Raw genomic sequence first — 17813 nt, 5'->3', positions numbered from 1 at the left:
TCCGACGTGGCAAAGTAGTGAAATGTGGAAAGGGTTGAGAAGGGGCGATGAGAAAGGAAGGAGCAGAGAAAGTAGCGGGCGCTAGGACAAGCACATGTGAATCCAGGGTTGTTGCAAGACTGGCGTTGCGCCCCTGAGCAGATGCATTACCCGTGCATCGAGCTGATGTGTTTTGTGTTTTTTTGTTTTCTTTTTCTTTTCTTTTTAAAAAAAAATCCCAAATAGCTGTAGGTTCCACGTTCTACCTAGGTTGGTCATAGTGTCGACGGGATAGTGGTACACGTCAGTTCAACTGTTCGCACGTGAGTATATTTGGCATTGTCCTGCTCTTGCATGCTAGGCTCGATGGGTCGCTTGCGTGTCTTTCTCTTGTAGTCGTCGTGAGAGAAGCGAGGACGAAGGCGACACTCGCCACTGGACTAGTCTATCCGTAGCAGCCTTTTCAATGAGGCTTCTGCGGGTCGGAAGTGCTACGGACGCCATCTGAGATTGTCGCTCGGTTGTACGGTGGGGTTGGCTGGGGGCCAGGGGTGCAGTGAGCCAGGTGGGCCAAGAAGAAAATGAACAAGCATGGCCAATGTCCACGTGGAGGGCTCGTGTAGCTCTGGTACATGCAAAGTGAAGCTGGGGGAGAGGAGATTGTGAGAGACAACCGTCAAAGGGGGATGCGGAGAGGAGATGATAGTGGCGGGACGCCCGAGTCCGGCAGGCTGGGGCGCGAGGTGTGCAGTGTGGTCCTGGATAGAAAATGGGTTTCAGAGTAGGCAAGCTGATGTCGATCAGACGGGGGCGAGACGACGAGTGAGCGGTGGTAGGTGGGCGTTGTCTCGTGATAAGCCAGGCTGGGGTTTGCCGGCTTCTGGCTGCTGGCTTCGGCGGCCGCTCGGTCGACATGGTGCAGAGGTGGCTGACCTGACTGTGTCTGTCTCTGTCTCTCGGAGTGCGATGCAGGTAGGAGTGGCGTCGAGTGTCTATGGAGTGGAGAGAGACAGACAGAGAGAGAGAGAGAGTGTGTGTGTGTGTGTCGTATAGTAGTAGGTAGAGTAGAGAGGCATTGGATGGCTCTTTGGCCGACAGACACACGCGTACGAGGCTACGAGCATGAGATAGATGGCCATGCAGGGTTGCTGACTCTGTGCATTCATTTTCATCCCTCGCGACGCCCCATGCTCTCTCCAGGGCTCTCTCTCTCTCTCACTCTCTACAACTAGCAACGTGGTATCCCTGCCTGCTTCTTGCGCTACCCAGGTGGGTGATGCATTGCGAACTGGCTCGCGCTGGCTCGCTGGACTGGAGCAAATAAAAGGGCAGGCCGACAGACAGCTGGAGCACCACATACACCCACCCACGCTAGCCTGGCTTGGGATACGCCGACGAGACGTGCCCGGCGCTGCTTCAAAACTCCTGGCCTCCTTTCACAGGCCGTCGTTTTGCCTACTTTTCTGTTGCCCTTCTCTTAGCCCTGCCCAGCACGCTGTTGCTGTGTTGATAATACCCGTCGTGCCCGCCTACAGTAGTAGTACCCTTACCCACGCTGCTCTCCGCTGCACCACCGACCGACCTTTGTCCCCACACCCAACCTGTGCAGAGCCCGCCAGACGCCTGCTGATGCATACATAATACGCCCTGCTCCCCATCACACAGGCAGTCTGCCATTGTAGCTCGCCATGGGCCAGAGTAACGGCAAGCCCGTCGTCTTCACCGACCAAGGTGCGTACCACACAAAAGACCGCCCTCGTCCAAGGCCATGCAACCCCAATACGCCCACTCCACACACGACTAGATGGCAATCAAACACGCTTTCAGACCAACTCGACCGTCCTGACTAACTCCCCACCTAGTGAACCTCAATCACTTCCGGTTGCTGCGAGTCGTTGGCAAGGGCGCCTTCGGCAAGGTGCGCATCGTCGAGCGAAAGGACACCGGCCTCACATTCGCCCTCAAGTACATAAGAAAAGATGAAAGTGGGTTTTGCGCATAATCCCCAGGCTCAAATGCCAGCAGAGGGCCGCCCCGAGCTAGCAGGGACTCGATGCTGATGCTGTGTCACAGTCGTACGGTCGGAAAGCGTGCGCAATATCATTCGAGAGCGTCGCATGCTCGAGCACCTCAACCACCCCTTTCTCTGCAACCTGCGGTACAGCTTCCAGGACATTGAATATCTGTACGTTGGCCTGGTACAATTCGGACAAGAGCGACATGGGACGCTAACAGAGCCAGATACATCGTCGTCGACCTCATGAACGGCGGGGACCTGCGCTTCCACATCTCGAGAAAGACGTTTACAGAGGAGGCAGTGCGCTTCTGGATAGCACAGCTGGGTTGCGCTGTGCGATACATACACCAGCAGGGCATTGTACACAGGGACATCAAGCCAGACAACGTGCTATTGGACTCCGAGGGCCATGTTCATCTAGCAGACTTTGTACCTTACACCCGCCCCGCATCCCATGTTTGGTACTAACCTCAGCAGAACGTCGCCTCCGACTTCACACCAAACAAGCCACTGACCAGCAAGTCTGGTACGCTCGCCTACCTCGCCCCTGAAGTGTACGAAGGCAAGGGATACTCATGTGAGGTTGATTGGTGGTCCCTCGGCGTACTCTTCTACGAGTGCATATACAACAAGGTGCGTCGCATCGTCCCAGTAGCTTATGGATGCTGACAAGTGCAGCGACCCTTCGAAGCAAGCAGCCACGACTCGCTAGCCCAGAAGATCTCCAAGGGCGAGCCTACATACCCCGTTACAAACCCGCCTGTTTCCATGCCCTGCTTACATGCCATCAGTTCGCTGTTGGAGAAGAACCGCAAACAGCGAATAGGCGCCATCGGATTCGAGACCTTCACCGACAACCCATTCTTCCGGCCCCTCGAGTTTGGCGCGCTGGAACGCAAGGAGATTCCCCCTGTATTCATTCCTTCGAGCGACAAAACAAACTTTGACGCAACATATGATCTTGAAGAGTTGCTCCTCGAAGAGGCGCCGCTCGAGGCCAGAGCACGAAGGCAGAAGCCCAGAGAAGCCCTCAAAGACGATGCGACCGATCAAGAGATCCGCGCAGAAGAGCTGCACAGGATGATCGAAACGCTGTTTGAGCCCTTCAACTACACAACCGCTGGGGATCAGCGTCCGATTGCCGTCGCAGTTGTAGACCCTATCGACTCGGTTGGTGTTTCAAGAACGAGCAATCAAAGCAACAGCGAGAACACTCCGGCATCTGCGACATCGCAACCAGATCCCTGGGGACGGCCCACGACAAACAAGTCACAAGATGGCGACCTTCAACCGACCCGCTCTACAACGAATCCTCGATCCACCACGCACTCGCCGAATGGGAGTCCTCCACTTGCAACAGCCATCCTCAACCAAACCGGAAATACTGGCTCACCCACATCTCAACGTGGTGAGCACGCAGATTACTTCCCTGCAGATGGTTCTGAAACTGCGACGCCTTCATTCTCTCGGCCTATGAACAACCGTCCGCGAGGCTCACAACGCAGTACTAGCATGGGTGGGGGCGTACAGGTAGTTCTCAACGAAACCGGCCCGTGGACCGAGATGGCTAACCAAAGTTCTGCGCTTGTACAGGCCCCTCAAGTTGAAAAACCATCTGGCATGCTTGGTTTCCTCAGCCGTAAAAAAGGCCGGGACAGGAGTCCCAAGGCTAAAGAGAGGGGCGTGCTCGGCAAGGAAGGCGCCAGAGTCATCATCAGCAACACCTAAGCCCACTTCCGAACCTGCCTACCGCACACGTCTCAACGAATTCCCTTGCGTTGATTTCTTTCTACCAAATCGATTTCTCTGCGCGGCGTTCTAGCATGTTGGGCATCATACGACCATGGCGATTTCGACATCGGTCGCTCCTCGTTTTCTACCCTGTATATCTGCATATAACACAACCACTCACGGTGTGCGAACTGGCGTTGTTGGCGATCCCTTTTAATTTGCAAATAACCGTGCATGCTCGGCGTATAAACTGGTCTGTACATGTACGCGATGGCTATGAATTGGAGGATATAGAAAGAGGGGATGATAGATTTTCAGGAGATCCACTACTGTACATTGGGACTGTTTAGGGGAATCGTTAGAAGCCGTAGTCTGCCAAAAGCAGTCTGCAAAAAAGCTGGAAACGGAGCCTGTCTGTAATTGTTTTTCGGCCATCAAATACCCAAGTTTCTACTCTTCGCTCATCTTTCGTCTGCATAATTTCTCCAGACTCACAAGTATTGACAGATCATTCCCGGGCCCTGAAAACCCATTAGGAGCCTACCGCCTGGCAATGAATAGCGAGTTTTTGTCTGGACGGCATGGGCTTACGATCCGTTGTCGCCGTAGGGGTCGGGTGCGCATTTTCAAGCTCTCGCTCTAAACATGTCACAGGTGATGTGTTAATGTCATATCCAGTCATCATGTGTGTTCCCTGCCCGAACATGTCTAAATCTTCAAGGTACAAGTACAACTGTGTGTAGTGTTGTATGCATGGTGTGGCGTGATGTAGCCGGCAAAGCTTCCCGGACAGAAAGCTACCAAGAGACATGACTCAGTTCCATCTCGAATCTAGACTTGGAGATCTAGAATCTGAATCTACCTATGCAAGGGCACATCGAATCTGCCGTCTAGACCCTTGGGCCTCAAAACCCACATGGCCTCGACGAACATGACTTTAGTTCGCGCGTAGTGTGACCCGACGTGCATGCCAGTGTGGGCGGGGAGAAAGTGAGAGAGAGAGAGTGTGTGTGAGAGAGTTAGACATGGGCTTTGGGATGTTTTGGAGGGGGCTAGAGAGGGCTGTGGGGGTGGGGCTTGCTTGAACCGGAGGGAAAGTGTAACGGATTGACTTGATAGGGCGGAGCTCGACAGATGCGAGCTCGAGCATGCATATGTTGTTATCATACTGAAAATGGCATTGCGGTAGAAAGTAGCCTAACCCTTCTAAGATCTCAGATAGGGTTAAGCCTTGTTGGTAACTAGAGGTTGTGTAGCTACATGCAGCCGCTAGATCCATGAAAGTTTAATGTGACTTATCAATCCACTCCCAGTCCTCACTCTCGTCGGCATCGTCTTCTTCGACCCCTACGACAATGGCTTCATCAGAGATGCTTTCTATGCGAGCTCGTTTCCGGCTAGGGGATGCACTTCTGACGCTGACCATGTCCCACTCTTCTAGATCCTTCTCAGTTATCTGAATACCTGACATCGTCCTCGGGTTTTCAGTTGCATCTTCCTCATCTGCCTCGGAAAGAGAGCCAAATGGTGTCGCCTTCACCCTAAACACTATCTCGTGCGACTGTTGCTTTTTATTCGGTGGTTCATCACGTTTCGCCCTCGCTGCAGCATCTGCAGCAGTGAACGCACTACGCAGCAGCGCTTTAGCTTCCAGCTCTTTTGCTGCTTTCGTCATCATCTGTTGAAACTCAACATCATGATCGCCAACGAATTTCTTTGGGGCCTTGATCCTGAGTAGTGGATACAACAATCTGTGTTGCTGACACTTGCTTCCAGGTAGCGGCCAGTTACCTTCAACTTCGACTACACGCAAGGAATCACCCAGCTTGGCGACTTGAGCACAAGTGATCGCCCAGGGGAACAAGTTGCCGAAAGTGCTCTCTTGGATACGCAATCTGATATGGCGTATATGGGTCCGCGCAAATGGCGATAGCTTTTCGAGAAACACGGGAAAGATGCCCTCCAGAGCCTGAGGCCAGAACTTGACGGAGTGGTACAAGATTGGTAGTGCCTCTCCATAGACGAGCCTATTCGTCCTGAGAAGATTGATGTTGATTGGTTCGACCTGGATGGCTTGGAAGGCTGTTTTAATTTGGGGTTGTGCTGGTCGGCTGCCTTTGTAGAGAGAGTTGGAGAAGCGTTTGCTTGAGCTACTCGAGCTGGGAGTCTCTCGGCATATGCAAAGGACATGTTTGCCAAAGGGTGGATCTGTGAGTACATATCTCCAGATCTCGAGACGAAGCTCTTTAGGGAGGGAGAGGAGACGGGAGTGTCCCATCTGGCCGTGCATCTCCATTACGAGAGTTTGGGTGCTATCGACATCAGCCTTGCTGGCGGGGTCGAGCATCTGCGCTTTATAATAGGAACGTCGGAGCCTGGGTTGAGTGCATTTGAACAAGAATGTGAAGTGGAATAATCCCACCAAGCTCGAGAAAGGAATTATACATGTGCAACTGAAGAGCGATGAAGAGTCAGGGAGTCAGTCCTGCTGCCTCAGCTGGCCACGGCCGAACGCACTGATCAACCTGGGGGCTGTTGCGGGGTCATCAGCCTTCCCCAACTTGCATTGCACGTATTACGCCCTGTTGATCACTAGCCAACACGATTTTCGCTAGCAGAGATGCTGAGATGACTTTTGTTTTCTACACCTGCCTCGCTAAAAACGACAATGAGACGATCATGACTATTTGGAATGAGGGGAGCGTAGATGCGCTCCCCCCGAGGAAGTATTAGCGACAGCGACGCTAAGCCTTACGCCCAAGCTTCAAAGCGTCGACACGTCAGTACGTACCCAGCAAGCACAACGCAACATGCACACGGGCAGATATTCGACCCCCGGGCGCGATGAACGGGGCAGACACAAGGTCAAACGGTGAATCCCATGCGGTCGAGCAGCTCCCTACACCACACGCAACCCCCGAACCGGACCAGGTGGCATCTCCGAGCCGTCGCCGCAACCATGGAGCGACCACCGACAGACCGCTACAGAACGTGACGAATGTGTACAAAGCGGAGCCAGGCGGCCCACTGAGCCCCAATCCAAGTAGCACGAGGACGAGCATGCCCGAAGAGGCCATACTGTCCGATACGAGCGAGAAGATACGCCCAATCAAGCGGCCTGGCGATGGGCGAAGGAAGAGCAGCGTGTCTGACCACGACAAGCTCCTCAAGCTCAGTCCACGACAGATACAAGAGCTTACGAGCGAGCCCGCGAGCATTCCCATACGAGCTGCAACCCCAATCCTCGAGGACGAGCTAGAAAACGAGACACCTGGACAAGATACAGATGGACAGGACAACACCAAGATCTTGGCTCTAGTGCTAGAGCGACCTATAGAATTCAGTCATATCAAGAATGGAGAGGCACGGGGCAGGGGCTCAAAAGGCCGCCAATTGGATCAAGAAAAGGAAGTCGTTCTGATCAAGACGCCGGCGACCGAGTTGAAGCGTGGTCGGCCTGTGCTCAATGCGAGATCGATCACCACGCCCTCACTCGGGCCCAGAACGACGTCAAATTCAAGATCTCGGCCCCATATACAGGCGCAGGATGGAGAGGAGAGGAGACCTAGCCGGCAAGTTCCTCCGCCCCTAAGCCTTGAGCCTAAGGACGGGTCGTCCAAGCCCTTGCAGCACGACAGGCACAAAGATGCCCGTGACATGCGAGACATGGCTTCACCAACACCAATAGCCTTGCCATTGCCACCACTGTCAGTGCCGACCTTCTTATCACTCGAACTCTCTGCAAACCGGCCGTCGCCGCTGTACATCTACCGTCCCCCATCGACGGACTTTCCGTACGAGTCGTCGGAAATAAAGTACGAACGCTTGCTCAATTTCCTCAAGATACCGTTCAAGATTGAGGGCATCTTGGGCTTCGGTGCTCTCGCTTGTCTGGACGCCTGGATGCACGTGTTAACTATTCTGCCCCTACGCTTCTTATTTGCTGTTGCTATCCTCGTACAGTGGTGGGGCTCAGTAATTGTCAAAGAGTTCCGTGACTTAGGGGCATTCGTCTACAACGGTCTGCCCCGGGTGTGGCAGCGGAGAAAGCAAAACGATAACCCAACACCCTTAACGACAATAGCGGATGAGGAGCCTCCTCCCATGTCGGGGAAGCCACCCTCTTCTCCTGTTCCTTTGGCCAACCCTACAGCTAGGCAGAACAATCAGCAAAATAGCCATGCGTCAACGAGCTTCAAGTTTCCAGACCCGAAGGAGCCCAGACCAAAACGTACTCAAAACTCTCGCTTCCGTCATCGCCGGACCAAATCTACCCCTTCTACGCTCCTACCCAGTCACAAGGCAGACATTCTCAAAGGATTGCTGGTCATTGCAAGCTGCTTTGTGCTGATGCGGTTCGATGCAAGCCGCATGTACCATGGTATCCGCGGGCAATCAGCCATCAAACTCTACGTTATTTACAATGTCCTCGAGGTCTGCGACCGTTTGCTTTCCGCCGTCGGTCAGGATGTTCTCGAGTGTCTCTTCTCCCGTGAAACGCTCGACCGTAATTCTGACGGCCGAAGCAAAGTCCTCCGTCCATTCGGCATGTTTGCGCTTGCTCTCGTCTACACTGTGGCGCACGCTACCGCTCTCTTCTACCAGGTCATTACGCTCAATGTCGCAGTCAATTCGTACTCCAATGCGCTGCTCACGCTTCTGATGTCGAATCAGTTTGTCGAGATTAAAGGCACCGTATTCAAGAAGTTCGAAAAAGAGAATCTATTTCAGATCACTTGCGCAGATGTCGTCGAGCGCTTTCAGTTGTGGCTCATGCTTCTCATCATCGCTATGCGTAATGTTGTCGAAGTTGGCGGTCTCAGCATCCAAAGTAGCAACACATCGTGGACAGCCATGTTCACTGGCGCTAGCAATGCTACTACAGCGACTACGTTCACAGCCTCGAACATCATTCCGATGAGCTTCAATATCTTTCCAAAGTACATTGCTCAAGTTCTGCACCCTTTCCTACTGGTAATCGGTAGCGAGATGGTCGTGGATTGGCTTAAGCACGCGTACATTACCAAGTTCAATCAGTACAAGCCAGAGGTGTATAGCAAGTTCTTTGACGTTTTGGCGAAGGATTACTACTCCAACGTAAGCATTTTGATCTTCGAGGCTTGGAATCTTCTAACTTCAAAAAGGCCTTTACCGATCCGAGCTTGACGCGACGTCTGGGACTGCCAGTCATACCATTGTCTTGCCTTTTCATTCGCGCTGCTATTCAGACATACCACATGTTCATCGCCATGCACATGCCACCTCCCCTGACCGTAACATCTACTACATCGCTGACTTCCGAGTCGGCATCTTCGCCAGCGACGACTGCGGCATTCGCCCACATCGACCAAATCTTTCGCCGCGCCCTAGGCCGCTCTTCCTTCGGTGCTGGTGTGCCCCCCCAATCCTGGTTTCACCCCTCTTCTTGGACACTTGACGACCTAATTGCCGGCTCAACCATGCTCATGGTCTTCTTGGTTGGGTATCTCATTCTTCTTGCTTTCAAACTTGTCCTTGGTATGTTGTTGTTGACTGTGGCGAGGAAGCGGTATCGTGGGATGCAAGAGCGCGAGATGATGAGCGTGGATACGGGAGGCAGGAGGATTGGGGGTTGGGGCGTGGTGGATGTGGATGAGGAGAAGAGGAGGGCTATTTATGATGATGACCCGGACGCTTTGAGGAGGCTAAGGGAAAGGGATGAAAAGGGGAAGAAGAAAGAGGATCAGGAGAGAGAGAGAGGGACGAACTTCGGGCATGTGAGTCGGTATGCTATGGTTGCTAAGAGGATTTGGTAGTCAAAGACATTTCGCATTTCACGCAATACTTGATCTCCTCCCGTCGGCCGTGTTGTAAGATTCTTCTTGACGGGGGCAAGGCTGCGACAAGGCGGCCTTTAGACAGTAACGTAGCCGTAGCGAAAATCAGATATGAGAAACGAGTGTGACCGTTTCCAATCTGAAGCATATGCTTGCTTTGCGCTGACTTCTTTCCAAATTATAGACACTACTCGATTTAGGAGAGGAAGTGCCAAGGTTCACACTCACCCGTCAAAGAAGCCGAGGCATAAGCCGTTGCATAAGCCGTTGGTGCATACTAATCACCCCAACCAAGACCACAACCTGACTACCATTACACCCCAGCGTCACTTTAAGCGACCTTTGCATCTGTCCTGGGGTCTCGTACAATCCTCCACAATCAAGGTGTCACTGGTACTCCTCAATAATGGCTCAAAGTACTGGCCCGCTATCATTCACGGAACAGTTTGCCTTGAGAAACCTGGGCAACAATAAGTTCGAAACCATCAATAACCCACAGCGAATGGGCAACCCGTCGAACATAGCATATGGTGGCTATGCCCTCGATACGGCCTGCAAAGCAGCCTGCCTCTCTGTGCCTGAAGGCTACCACCTGTACTCCATGCTGGGTAACTACTTGGGACCAGCATACACAGACCGACCATTACGTGTCAGTGTGCGCGAGATCCGACAAACACGAACCTTTGCCACGCGGCAAGTAGAGATAAGCCAGGAGCGCGACGACGGAAAGAAGCGCACATGTCTCATGGGCCTCGCAGACTTCCAAGTGCAAGAACAAGCAGCGTTATTGAAATACTCGCGCGCGCCGAACGAGTCGTACCCGCATTGGAAAGACTGTCCAACGCAGCACGACGCCGAACAAAAACTGCTTGATGAAGGCAAAATCTCACAGGTCCTTCTTGATGCTCATACCGCAAACTTCAGCCTTATGCCTGCTATCTTCGACCAGCGCTCTATCCCTTCCAGCATCTTCGCACAAAACCTCTACGGGATGGCCAAATATTTGCCTCACTCTCAGGACTCACTTCCCCTTGCCAAACGCACAACAGCAGACTGGTTCCGCTGCCACCAGCCCCTCCCCACCACTGCGGACCACACGACCAACCTCGCATTCCTGATCGACGGCGCTATAGCCTTTACGCCGCTGAGTTTCAGCCACTTGTTTTTCGAGGATGTGGCTGCGGTGAGTAGTCTGGACTTCGCGCTGAGGTTTTTCATTAATGATGTAGATGTGACTCAATGGCATTTGAGGGAAATGAGTACTACTGTAGGGGCTGAGGGGCGCTCGTTTGGGGAGAGTTGGGTTTGGGATGAGCGGGGGAGGGCCGTGGCGTACATGAGCCAGCAGAGCATACTTAGGCCGAAAGTGGAGAGGAAGGAGAGGGCAGAAAAGCTCTGATGCGGGAGGATGTTTCCTGGGCAAGGGGTCATTCCGTGTAGTGGGTGTAGTTGGTGTTATACTGGTGCTATACTTGCACTGCTTGTGTTAGGGTACCTTAATTCGCTATTGTCTTGAACATTGTTGATATACTGCACATGTCTAAGATTGTACCAACATTAGTTAAGAGTCTCAACAACCTCTCGCTTTCCTCCAAAGTGGAATCTCATAAGAAGAACTTACAAGCCCTGCTTAGCTCATTATTCCTACTCTGATCCCGTAGTGCCATGCACCGTCTCCACCTCCGCACACACTACGCCAATATCGTCAAATCAAAGTGCGTTGGCAAGAGAAACGACACATGGAGGACCCGGGCTAAAACATCCGCCACTGACAAAGCCGTAGAGCAGGGAGTGATATGAGCACGATCAAATTCTGCTGTAGATTGCGTCCAATGATGCTCACCTAGACTACTGCCTGCCGAAATGATTTCCGTGGCCAATTTAGTGAAAATGAGCTGATAGTGCATGCCTAATCCAGGTGTTCACGGTGTTCTTCAAACGACCCTATTCAACGTGTGGTGTGGTGTGCTTCGGCGCCTCACGAGACTTCCCGTCGTGGAACGCCCCATTGCAGATATCCGAATATCTTCTTCTTTTTCTTCTCTAGAATTTAGCTTCCATATGTTATTAACTTGACCTTCCTAACCACTCAAACAACGCCTGATGATACCTCTCACTATTCTGCACCTGCGGGCTATGACCAAGGTCATCAAACTCAGCGAGCTCCGCATCTGGAATCCTCTTCGCCGCTTCCTTGCCTAGGACATCATACTTCCCCAGTTTCGCCTGCACAGCTGGCGGGCTCCACGCCTTTCCTATCGCCGTCGAGTCTTTCATGCCTATTAGTAGCAATGTCTTCGCCTTTACAAGCTCAAGCTCATAGACTATCGGCTGCGTTAAGATCGCATCCGTCATCAAGGCCATATTCCACGCAAACGTCGTGTTCTCGCCGGGAAGTCGGTACAGCGAAACGGACATATTGACCCAGACATCATACTCAGACTTCCAGGTATTGACATAATATGTAGCTTGCTGGTACTTCCGGATGGAGGTGTAGTTCGTCGCAAGTTCGTCCTTGTAAAGAAGATCGATGGGCCGCCAGGGTACACCGAGCGCTTTCCAGTCCTCTAGTCCTAGGGGGTTGGTAAGGATGAGATGAGATGTGACATTTGGATACATAAGTGCGAAGCGTGTAGCTAGCATGCCGCCCATGGAGTGGCCCAGCACGTGAGCTTGCCTGATACCCAATGACTGCAGTAACGAGTACGTGTTATATGCTAATTGTTGTAGGGAGAACTGATACGATGGAGGTTTTGAGGACTTGCAGAAGCCGATCTGATCGGGGATGATGACGCGGTAACCATTTGTAGAAAGGCGACGGGCCGTATCCTCCCAGGTTGCACCACAAAAGTTTTTGCCGTGCAGAAGAACGATAGTCTTGTTTGTATAATAGCTAGTAGTGTTTGGTGAAACATCCATGTAAGCCATTGACAGGTTCAGCCGTTGCGAAGTTAGGTTTTGGTACTGAACAGGCCATGGGTATGGGTAATTCCAAGTACTGGGAGGGACGATGACATTGCCGAAGACAGTGGTAGTAGCAACGGCTAGCAAAAGGGTTATACAGTGCATCTTTGCTGTTCATAACCGTAAGTTCGATATGCGAGTTTGTGAGATCTCGCGAAGGGGTCTGTAAGATGATATCAAGTTCGACACCCTTGTCGTTGTGTTCCCTGTATGCGGTGCAATGACGCCAGTCAATCTGCGTTGACCCACTCTTCCTCTTATCTCCTTCCCGATGTTTGTTAGACTGGAACCATGCCTTTTCAAGAAGATATCTCAATACTCATTGCCTTGAGCTACTAACACATTAAACTTTCTTTCTCTTGGGCTCCCCTGGTAATCAATTGCCGCCAATCCTCTTGATTGCCCTTCCAGCACCAAGTTCCAAAGAAATTAAAGCACTCAATTAACAGATTACAGCAGATATGGTTGAACAAACATATGTTTGCGCTTGTGTCGAGACCTTTGAAAGTGGCGGGTTGCAACGACCACTAAACTTCAAGGTGGCGAGGCATCATCATCACTCCTGACCCCAATAATTCTCCCAACACGTAAGTTGTCCACACACACACAGACTCGGAGCTATTTTCCATCTCTGAAGAAGCCGGATCAACGAAAAGTCGATGATGAGGCCGTCTCGACATGGCCCGCGGATCACAGTCAGTGAAGCCTAAACGGCTAAATTACATTGACCCTAGTTGACCCTACACTCGGAACCGCGAAGATGCAGCGCTCGTTGCGAAATAGATGGAAATACGAGGGTACTTTTCAAAATGTGTGAGCCATGGTCAGCTACTCACTTCATGATGCACACAATGCGGAAGATGGAGCTGGAAAGCTATTCATTTGATTTAGGGAGGCTCATCCAGTATCAACTGCCGTGTGCAAGGTATGTGCGCAACCATCAACCTCCTGGCGACCTAGCTAGACAGCCACGCGGAGACATTCTGCCAGTGCCCCTGCCTAGCTAACGATCTACTCTCGATATCCGGGGAATAGTCGAATCTAGAATGCTTGTTTGTAACGACCCTATATGGAGTACTTCTATTTTAGGTTAGTGTTACGGCTGCTCAATCTCAATGAACGATGTCTCCGGGTTGCCGGTGCTGAATAAAGATGTCTTAACCACAACCCGTAGTTCCAACAGCGATTTTGTGTCTTCGTCAAGGCAGCCTATCAAGATGATGTTCCTCGCCGCTTTCGTCGCTGTCGTTGGCTTTGTCTCGCTGTCCTCGTCCAAGCCAGTGGAGTCGAGAGCTGTGGTGGGCGCATCCAATGCGAAGACGTCCTTGACGCTCATCTATCAGAATAATTTGAACGCTTCGGATGACAAGAACCACGTAGGAGCACTCATCCTCGACGCCATTCCTCAGGCCAACGCAGCAGCCGCATGCGACTCTCTCCACGAGAAACTTCTCCCCAAAGCTACGATTCAAAAATTTGAAGCGGATTTCAACGACGCTCTTTCCTATCAAGACTATGCCAAATACCAGGATGCTGAAAGAGGATACTACATTGAAAACGGGACCGTCTCAGTAGGCGACCAGATAAGTTACTCGACTGTGTCATCGGGGCCTTCGCGCAAAGAACTTCCAGTGCTATGCACGCAGTCCGCAAATAACAGTTCTTCGAGTGCCGGACCCGGTAATGGTAGCACAATTGCCGTAGCAAGTGGAAGCAACATATTCATCGGCTACCGCGACCAAAAGTCCTTCCGCTTCCTAGGAGTCCCCTACGCTGACACGCCTCAGCGTTTCAAATATTCCTCGGTCTACTCCAGGACTAGCCAAACTATCCAAGCAACTAGTTACGGTTCGCAATGTGCGCAAGGGGGCTCTGGTAGTGAGGACTGCCTATTTCTAAACATCCAAACACCGTACTTACCCAAGTCCGGCTCAAAGAAACAGCTTCGTCCCGTGCTATTCTGGATCCACGGCGGAGGCTTCACGGGCGGAAGTGGTGCTGATTCGCTTTCTGATGGCGGCAACCTCGCGTCGAAAGAAGACTTGGTCGTTGTTAGCATCAATTACCGTCTATCCACCTTAGGTTTCCTGGCCATTCCCAGAACAGAGATCAAAGGCAACTTTGGTATCGCAGACCAAGTCACTGCGCTGGACTGGGTCGTTGCAAACATTGCGTATTTTGGCGGTGATCCAAAAAGGATTACTATTGCGGGCGAGTCTGCAGGTGCTGGATCTGTACGTACGCTGCTTGGTTCACCAAAAGCGATTGGGAAATATGCAGGTGCTATTGCGATGTCGAACCTTGGAGGCGGTGTCACTCTCGGTCTCAGTGGCGACTATGGAACGACGTACTCCACCTACTACACTATCGAGCAGTCGTACAACGTCGCAGGGCCGCAGATATTTGCTGCGATGGGCTGTAACGACACAGACTTGTCAGCTCAGATCGCCTGCCTTGAGAAAATACCAGCTGCGGAGCTGGTAGGTCTTTCAACGGTAGCGCGGTATGTGGTGCAAGACGGCAAATACGTTGATACACCGAACCTCATCCTCTCTACTCGCAATGCGAGCACCGCACACGTCCCTGTGATCTTCGGCATCACGCGTAACGACGGCGCCTCATTTTCTACTTACCCAAAGACACCCATCTCCAATCATACTCAAGGCTTGCAAGTCGCGCTCAGCATCAACAGCACCTGGGCTCAGCGCGTCATCGAATCGAACCTCTTTCCCTTGACAGATACTGGCAATCTAACACTAGATTCATTTAATGTATCCCAGCGTATCGCAACAGATAAAACCTTCCGTTGTATCGACCAGGCAACCGTGTATGCTGGTGCTTCTACTCGTGCCTTTGAGAAAGCTTACTACTACCAATTCGAGCGCACTATTGACGGCTATGATCCCAACAATCTCGGCCAACCTGCAAACGGTAACCCGAAGAACCCTTACTTCCGCTTCCATGGTGCGGATATGCCATGGCTGTTCGGTACGTTGAATAGAATCCGTGAGCTCGAGGATCTCTGGTCAGTGCAGCTGGTCAGTAGTTACTTTGGTGCATTTGTGAGAAGTGGAAACCCGAACCCGAGCCTTCTATATCTTGATGCCAGAGGGTACGACAAGGTGATTGAAGGAGTAAAGAAGCACGGTAGTTGGGGCGAGGTTGATGCAGATAAGACGGGTGGGAATGAGATTAGGCTCTTGGATTGGCCAAGTAAAAGTGCTGGGTTTGTGGACGTGAAGCAGTGCGCCTGGCTTGGATACCCATTGAATTACTATCTGAAGGGTGGCAAGTAAACAGGAAGGGCTTGGATCATGTAATGATACTATCTTGATTCATATAGCTAATATAAGTTGTATGTGTTTGCGGTTCGTTTCCGGTCATGAGGTGATACGTGGCAGGAATTCAAGGACCCTCCTCGTTTTGCACAGCACTTCATCACCATATAATGTGCATCGATACCTTCAATTGCCGCAGCTCATTGCATACCAAGTGCGACCCTAGCCCAACAAGTCTCCATGTCTTCAACTAGGGTTAGAAAGTCATCACTCTCAAGATGCCGGAAAATGAACTCATTCAAAGTAGCCCTTCGGTCGTCATCAGCCTGCATTACGTACGTTGCAAGGCTGTCGTCATGATTGTTCGCGGAGCCTGAAGCACCTTGGGAGACAATGGGTGACGGATAAGTCGCTCCGGATGTAGGAGGGGTGGTAGGAGTACTCTGCGATATGATCCGACGGGCATTTTGGGCGGGGATACTGAGTGTTTTAAGCAGTCGCGACGATGGATGAGCATTGGAGCTTGACCTCTTGACCAACAGCGGCGAAGAAGCTGGTGACGAGCTTAGAAAGTGCTGGTTCTCGCGCTCCTCAAAGGGTGGAATTTTGGTTCCCATCAGTGTGGCGTATTCCTGATTTGGTGTGCGAGGAGGTTGCTGTGTCGCTTGCATCTCAGGTGTAGATTTATCGATAACCGTAGGCCGTGGCAGAGGAGGAAGTTCGGTGTGCTGGCTTGGACTGGAGCTTGGTCGTAGACTAGCCACGCGTGCCGGCAGAGGAGGCGGACCCATTAGACCAGTTGAAGGTCGGCTAGCAATTCGAACGCTATCGCTTCCGGACGATAGTGGGAAAGATAAGCGCGGAAAGGGAAGTTCTCGCCTAGGCGGTAGAATCGACTCAGCTGTGTTGGGGCGACTGTAAAACATGGCAGTTTCTGGGCGCGCTTCAGAGTGTCTTGGAAATTCTTCAATGGTTGGCATAGGTCGGTCCTGTAGTGGAAAGACCGAGTTGTTGATTGTGTGACCCAATATGTCTGAAGTGGCTGATGTCGGTCGAGTAAAGTACACCGGTGGCGCAAGAGGGTCACGGTACGCTCCAGTAGTGCTGGGATCAGTAATATAGCCCGCGTATGCAGACATGGGATGCAGATGAGCGGACTCCTGTTTTTGAGACTCCAGCGACGTGAGTGCATTGTTGGTCGTGCAGGGCCGGTTGGAGATCTCTGATAGCCTTGACGGAGGGCAGGTTAATGCTCCACTGGCAGACTGGCAAAGATGTGCCCCGGCTAATGAGCTAGCCTTGGTTTGTGATATTGAATCGCGCTCTGGTGAAGGGGTCGGTGATTGAGTCTGGGCCTGACTTTCGCTGGAGGAGCTCATTCGCAGACCAAGCTGGTAGAGATGATTATAAGCGGTGTCAAAGTCCTCGCTCGACCTAAACTTGAGCTGGGCACGGCGGACCTATACAGCCTGTGAGCTGCGCGCGTGTAATTATATGAAAGCTCTCACCATCTTGTTGGGCAGCTTCCAGCGGATAGCCAGTAGGGGGCAGCGAACAATTGCAGATATTGGCAGCTGTTCGGCCTTCAGTTCAATTCCACGGTCCCGCATTGACTGTGCCATTTCATCACCTTCGTTGATCAAGAGCTCGAGCTCGACCACTTGCTAGATGCCATGCATTAGCTCTTGTCCTGTCAAGATCTCTCGTGCGTCGGCACGGTGAAGGTCCACGAATCGTACCCGAATTTGTGTGCCCTGTACCACTTTGAGAAGCTGAGAAGCGCGATGGGCACCATAGCTGTCGAGGACGAAGGTGAGATCATGTTGTTCATGCTTCCAGGTGAACTTTTGCTTTGCCGGGTCAGCATCTTCAGCCACGGAGAGTTTGGCGAGAGGAAGTGATAGCATGCTGTGTTAGTGACGAGGTCTATTAGTCTGGATCAATGGTCTTGCATCTAGTAGTACGCCTGGTGATGAAGGCTCTCATGGAGCTAGCCACTCTAGGGTGGAGTCGAGTGAAGAGGAGGGA

At 52.0% G+C, this 17813-nt stretch overlaps 7 protein-coding genes across 7 annotated transcripts; 4 read left to right on the top strand and 3 right to left on the bottom strand.

Moving 5' to 3' along the window:
• Nucleotides 1–1667: 1667 nt before the first annotated feature.
• On the top strand, nt 1668–3724 carry K460DRAFT_376788 (kinase-like protein; the record flags this gene model as incomplete). The annotated part of the gene is made up of 6 exons (XM_040934917.1): nt 1668–1710; nt 1842–1964; nt 2053–2164; nt 2221–2425; nt 2474–2629; nt 2675–3724. 6 exons carry the CDS (start codon nt 1668–1670, stop codon nt 3722–3724), a joined length of 1689 nt encoding a protein of 562 aa, XP_040787907.1.
• Nucleotides 3725–4883: 1159 nt separating this feature from the next.
• On the bottom strand, nt 4884–6183 carry K460DRAFT_366220 (uncharacterized protein). Its single transcript, XM_040933326.1, has one exon. The coding sequence runs from the start codon at nt 6072–6074 to the stop codon at nt 5013–5015; it is 1062 nt and encodes a 353-aa protein (XP_040787906.1). The 5' UTR covers nt 6075–6183; the 3' UTR covers nt 4884–5012.
• A 388-nt stretch (nt 6184–6571) lies between these two features.
• Nucleotides 6572–9522, top strand: K460DRAFT_286745 (DUF747-domain-containing protein; the record flags this gene model as incomplete). The annotated part of the gene is made up of 2 exons (XM_040928920.1): nt 6572–8824; nt 8872–9522. The coding sequence occupies 2 exons, from the start codon at nt 6572–6574 to the stop codon at nt 9520–9522; spliced, it is 2904 nt and encodes a 967-aa protein (XP_040787905.1).
• Nucleotides 9523–9949: 427 nt separating this feature from the next.
• On the top strand, nt 9950–10942 carry K460DRAFT_405606 (Thioesterase/thiol ester dehydrase-isomerase; the record flags this gene model as incomplete). The annotated part of the gene is made up of 1 exon (XM_040936872.1): nt 9950–10942. One exon carries the CDS (start codon nt 9950–9952, stop codon nt 10940–10942), a length of 993 nt encoding a protein of 330 aa, XP_040787904.1.
• Nucleotides 10943–11357: 415 nt separating this feature from the next.
• K460DRAFT_366218 (alpha/beta hydrolase fold domain-containing protein) lies at nt 11358–12638 on the bottom strand. Its single transcript, XM_040933325.1, has one exon. It carries the CDS (start codon nt 12610–12612, stop codon nt 11611–11613), a length of 1002 nt encoding a protein of 333 aa, XP_040787903.1. The 5' UTR covers nt 12613–12638; the 3' UTR covers nt 11358–11610.
• Nucleotides 12639–13185: 547 nt separating this feature from the next.
• K460DRAFT_395017 (acetylcholinesterase precursor) lies at nt 13186–15803 on the top strand (the record flags this gene model as incomplete). Its single annotated transcript, XM_040936027.1, has 3 exons — nt 13186–13202; nt 13399–13432; nt 13602–15803. The coding sequence occupies 3 exons, from the start codon at nt 13186–13188 to the stop codon at nt 15801–15803; spliced, it is 2253 nt and encodes a 750-aa protein (XP_040787902.1).
• Nucleotides 15804–15834: 31 nt separating this feature from the next.
• Nucleotides 15835–17800, bottom strand: K460DRAFT_385882 (uncharacterized protein). Its single transcript, XM_040935558.1, has 3 exons — nt 17525–17800; nt 17294–17449; nt 15835–17245 (listed from the first exon to the last, which is right to left on the bottom strand). The coding sequence occupies exons 1-3, from the start codon at nt 17690–17692 to the stop codon at nt 15986–15988; spliced, it is 1584 nt and encodes a 527-aa protein (XP_040787901.1). The 5' UTR covers nt 17693–17800; the 3' UTR covers nt 15835–15985.
• Between the last annotated feature and the right edge of the window lie 13 nt (nt 17801–17813).

The sequence above is a fragment of the Cucurbitaria berberidis genome, assembly GCF_010015615.1.
Source record: "Cucurbitaria berberidis CBS 394.84 unplaced genomic scaffold K460scaffold_3, whole genome shotgun sequence".
NCBI classification, from domain to species: domain Eukaryota; kingdom Fungi; phylum Ascomycota; class Dothideomycetes; order Pleosporales; family Cucurbitariaceae; genus Cucurbitaria; species Cucurbitaria berberidis.
Note: the sequence above shows the minus strand (reverse complement) of the source record. Positions and strands in the feature narration are given on the sequence as shown.

Bases quoted from the DNA above. Each gene is read 5' to 3' on its own strand.
- K460DRAFT_366218 (XM_040933325.1), bottom strand. From the start codon at position 12,612: ATGCACTGTATAACCCTTTTGCTAGCCGTTGCTACTACCACTGTCTTC.
- K460DRAFT_385882 (XM_040935558.1), bottom strand. From the start codon at position 17,692: ATGCTATCACTTCCTCTCGCCAAACTCTCCGTGGCTGAAGATGCTGAC. The intron at 17,450-17,524 runs GTACGATTCGTG...CATGGCATCTAG, and splicing joins TACAGGGCACACAAATTCGG to CAAGTGGTCGAGCTCGAGCT. The intron at 17,246-17,293 runs GTGAGAGCTTTC...CAGGCTGTATAG, and splicing joins GGAAGCTGCCCAACAAGATG to GTCCGCCGTGCCCAGCTCAA.
- K460DRAFT_366220 (XM_040933326.1), bottom strand. From the start codon at position 6,074: ATGCTCGACCCCGCCAGCAAGGCTGATGTCGATAGCACCCAAACTCTC.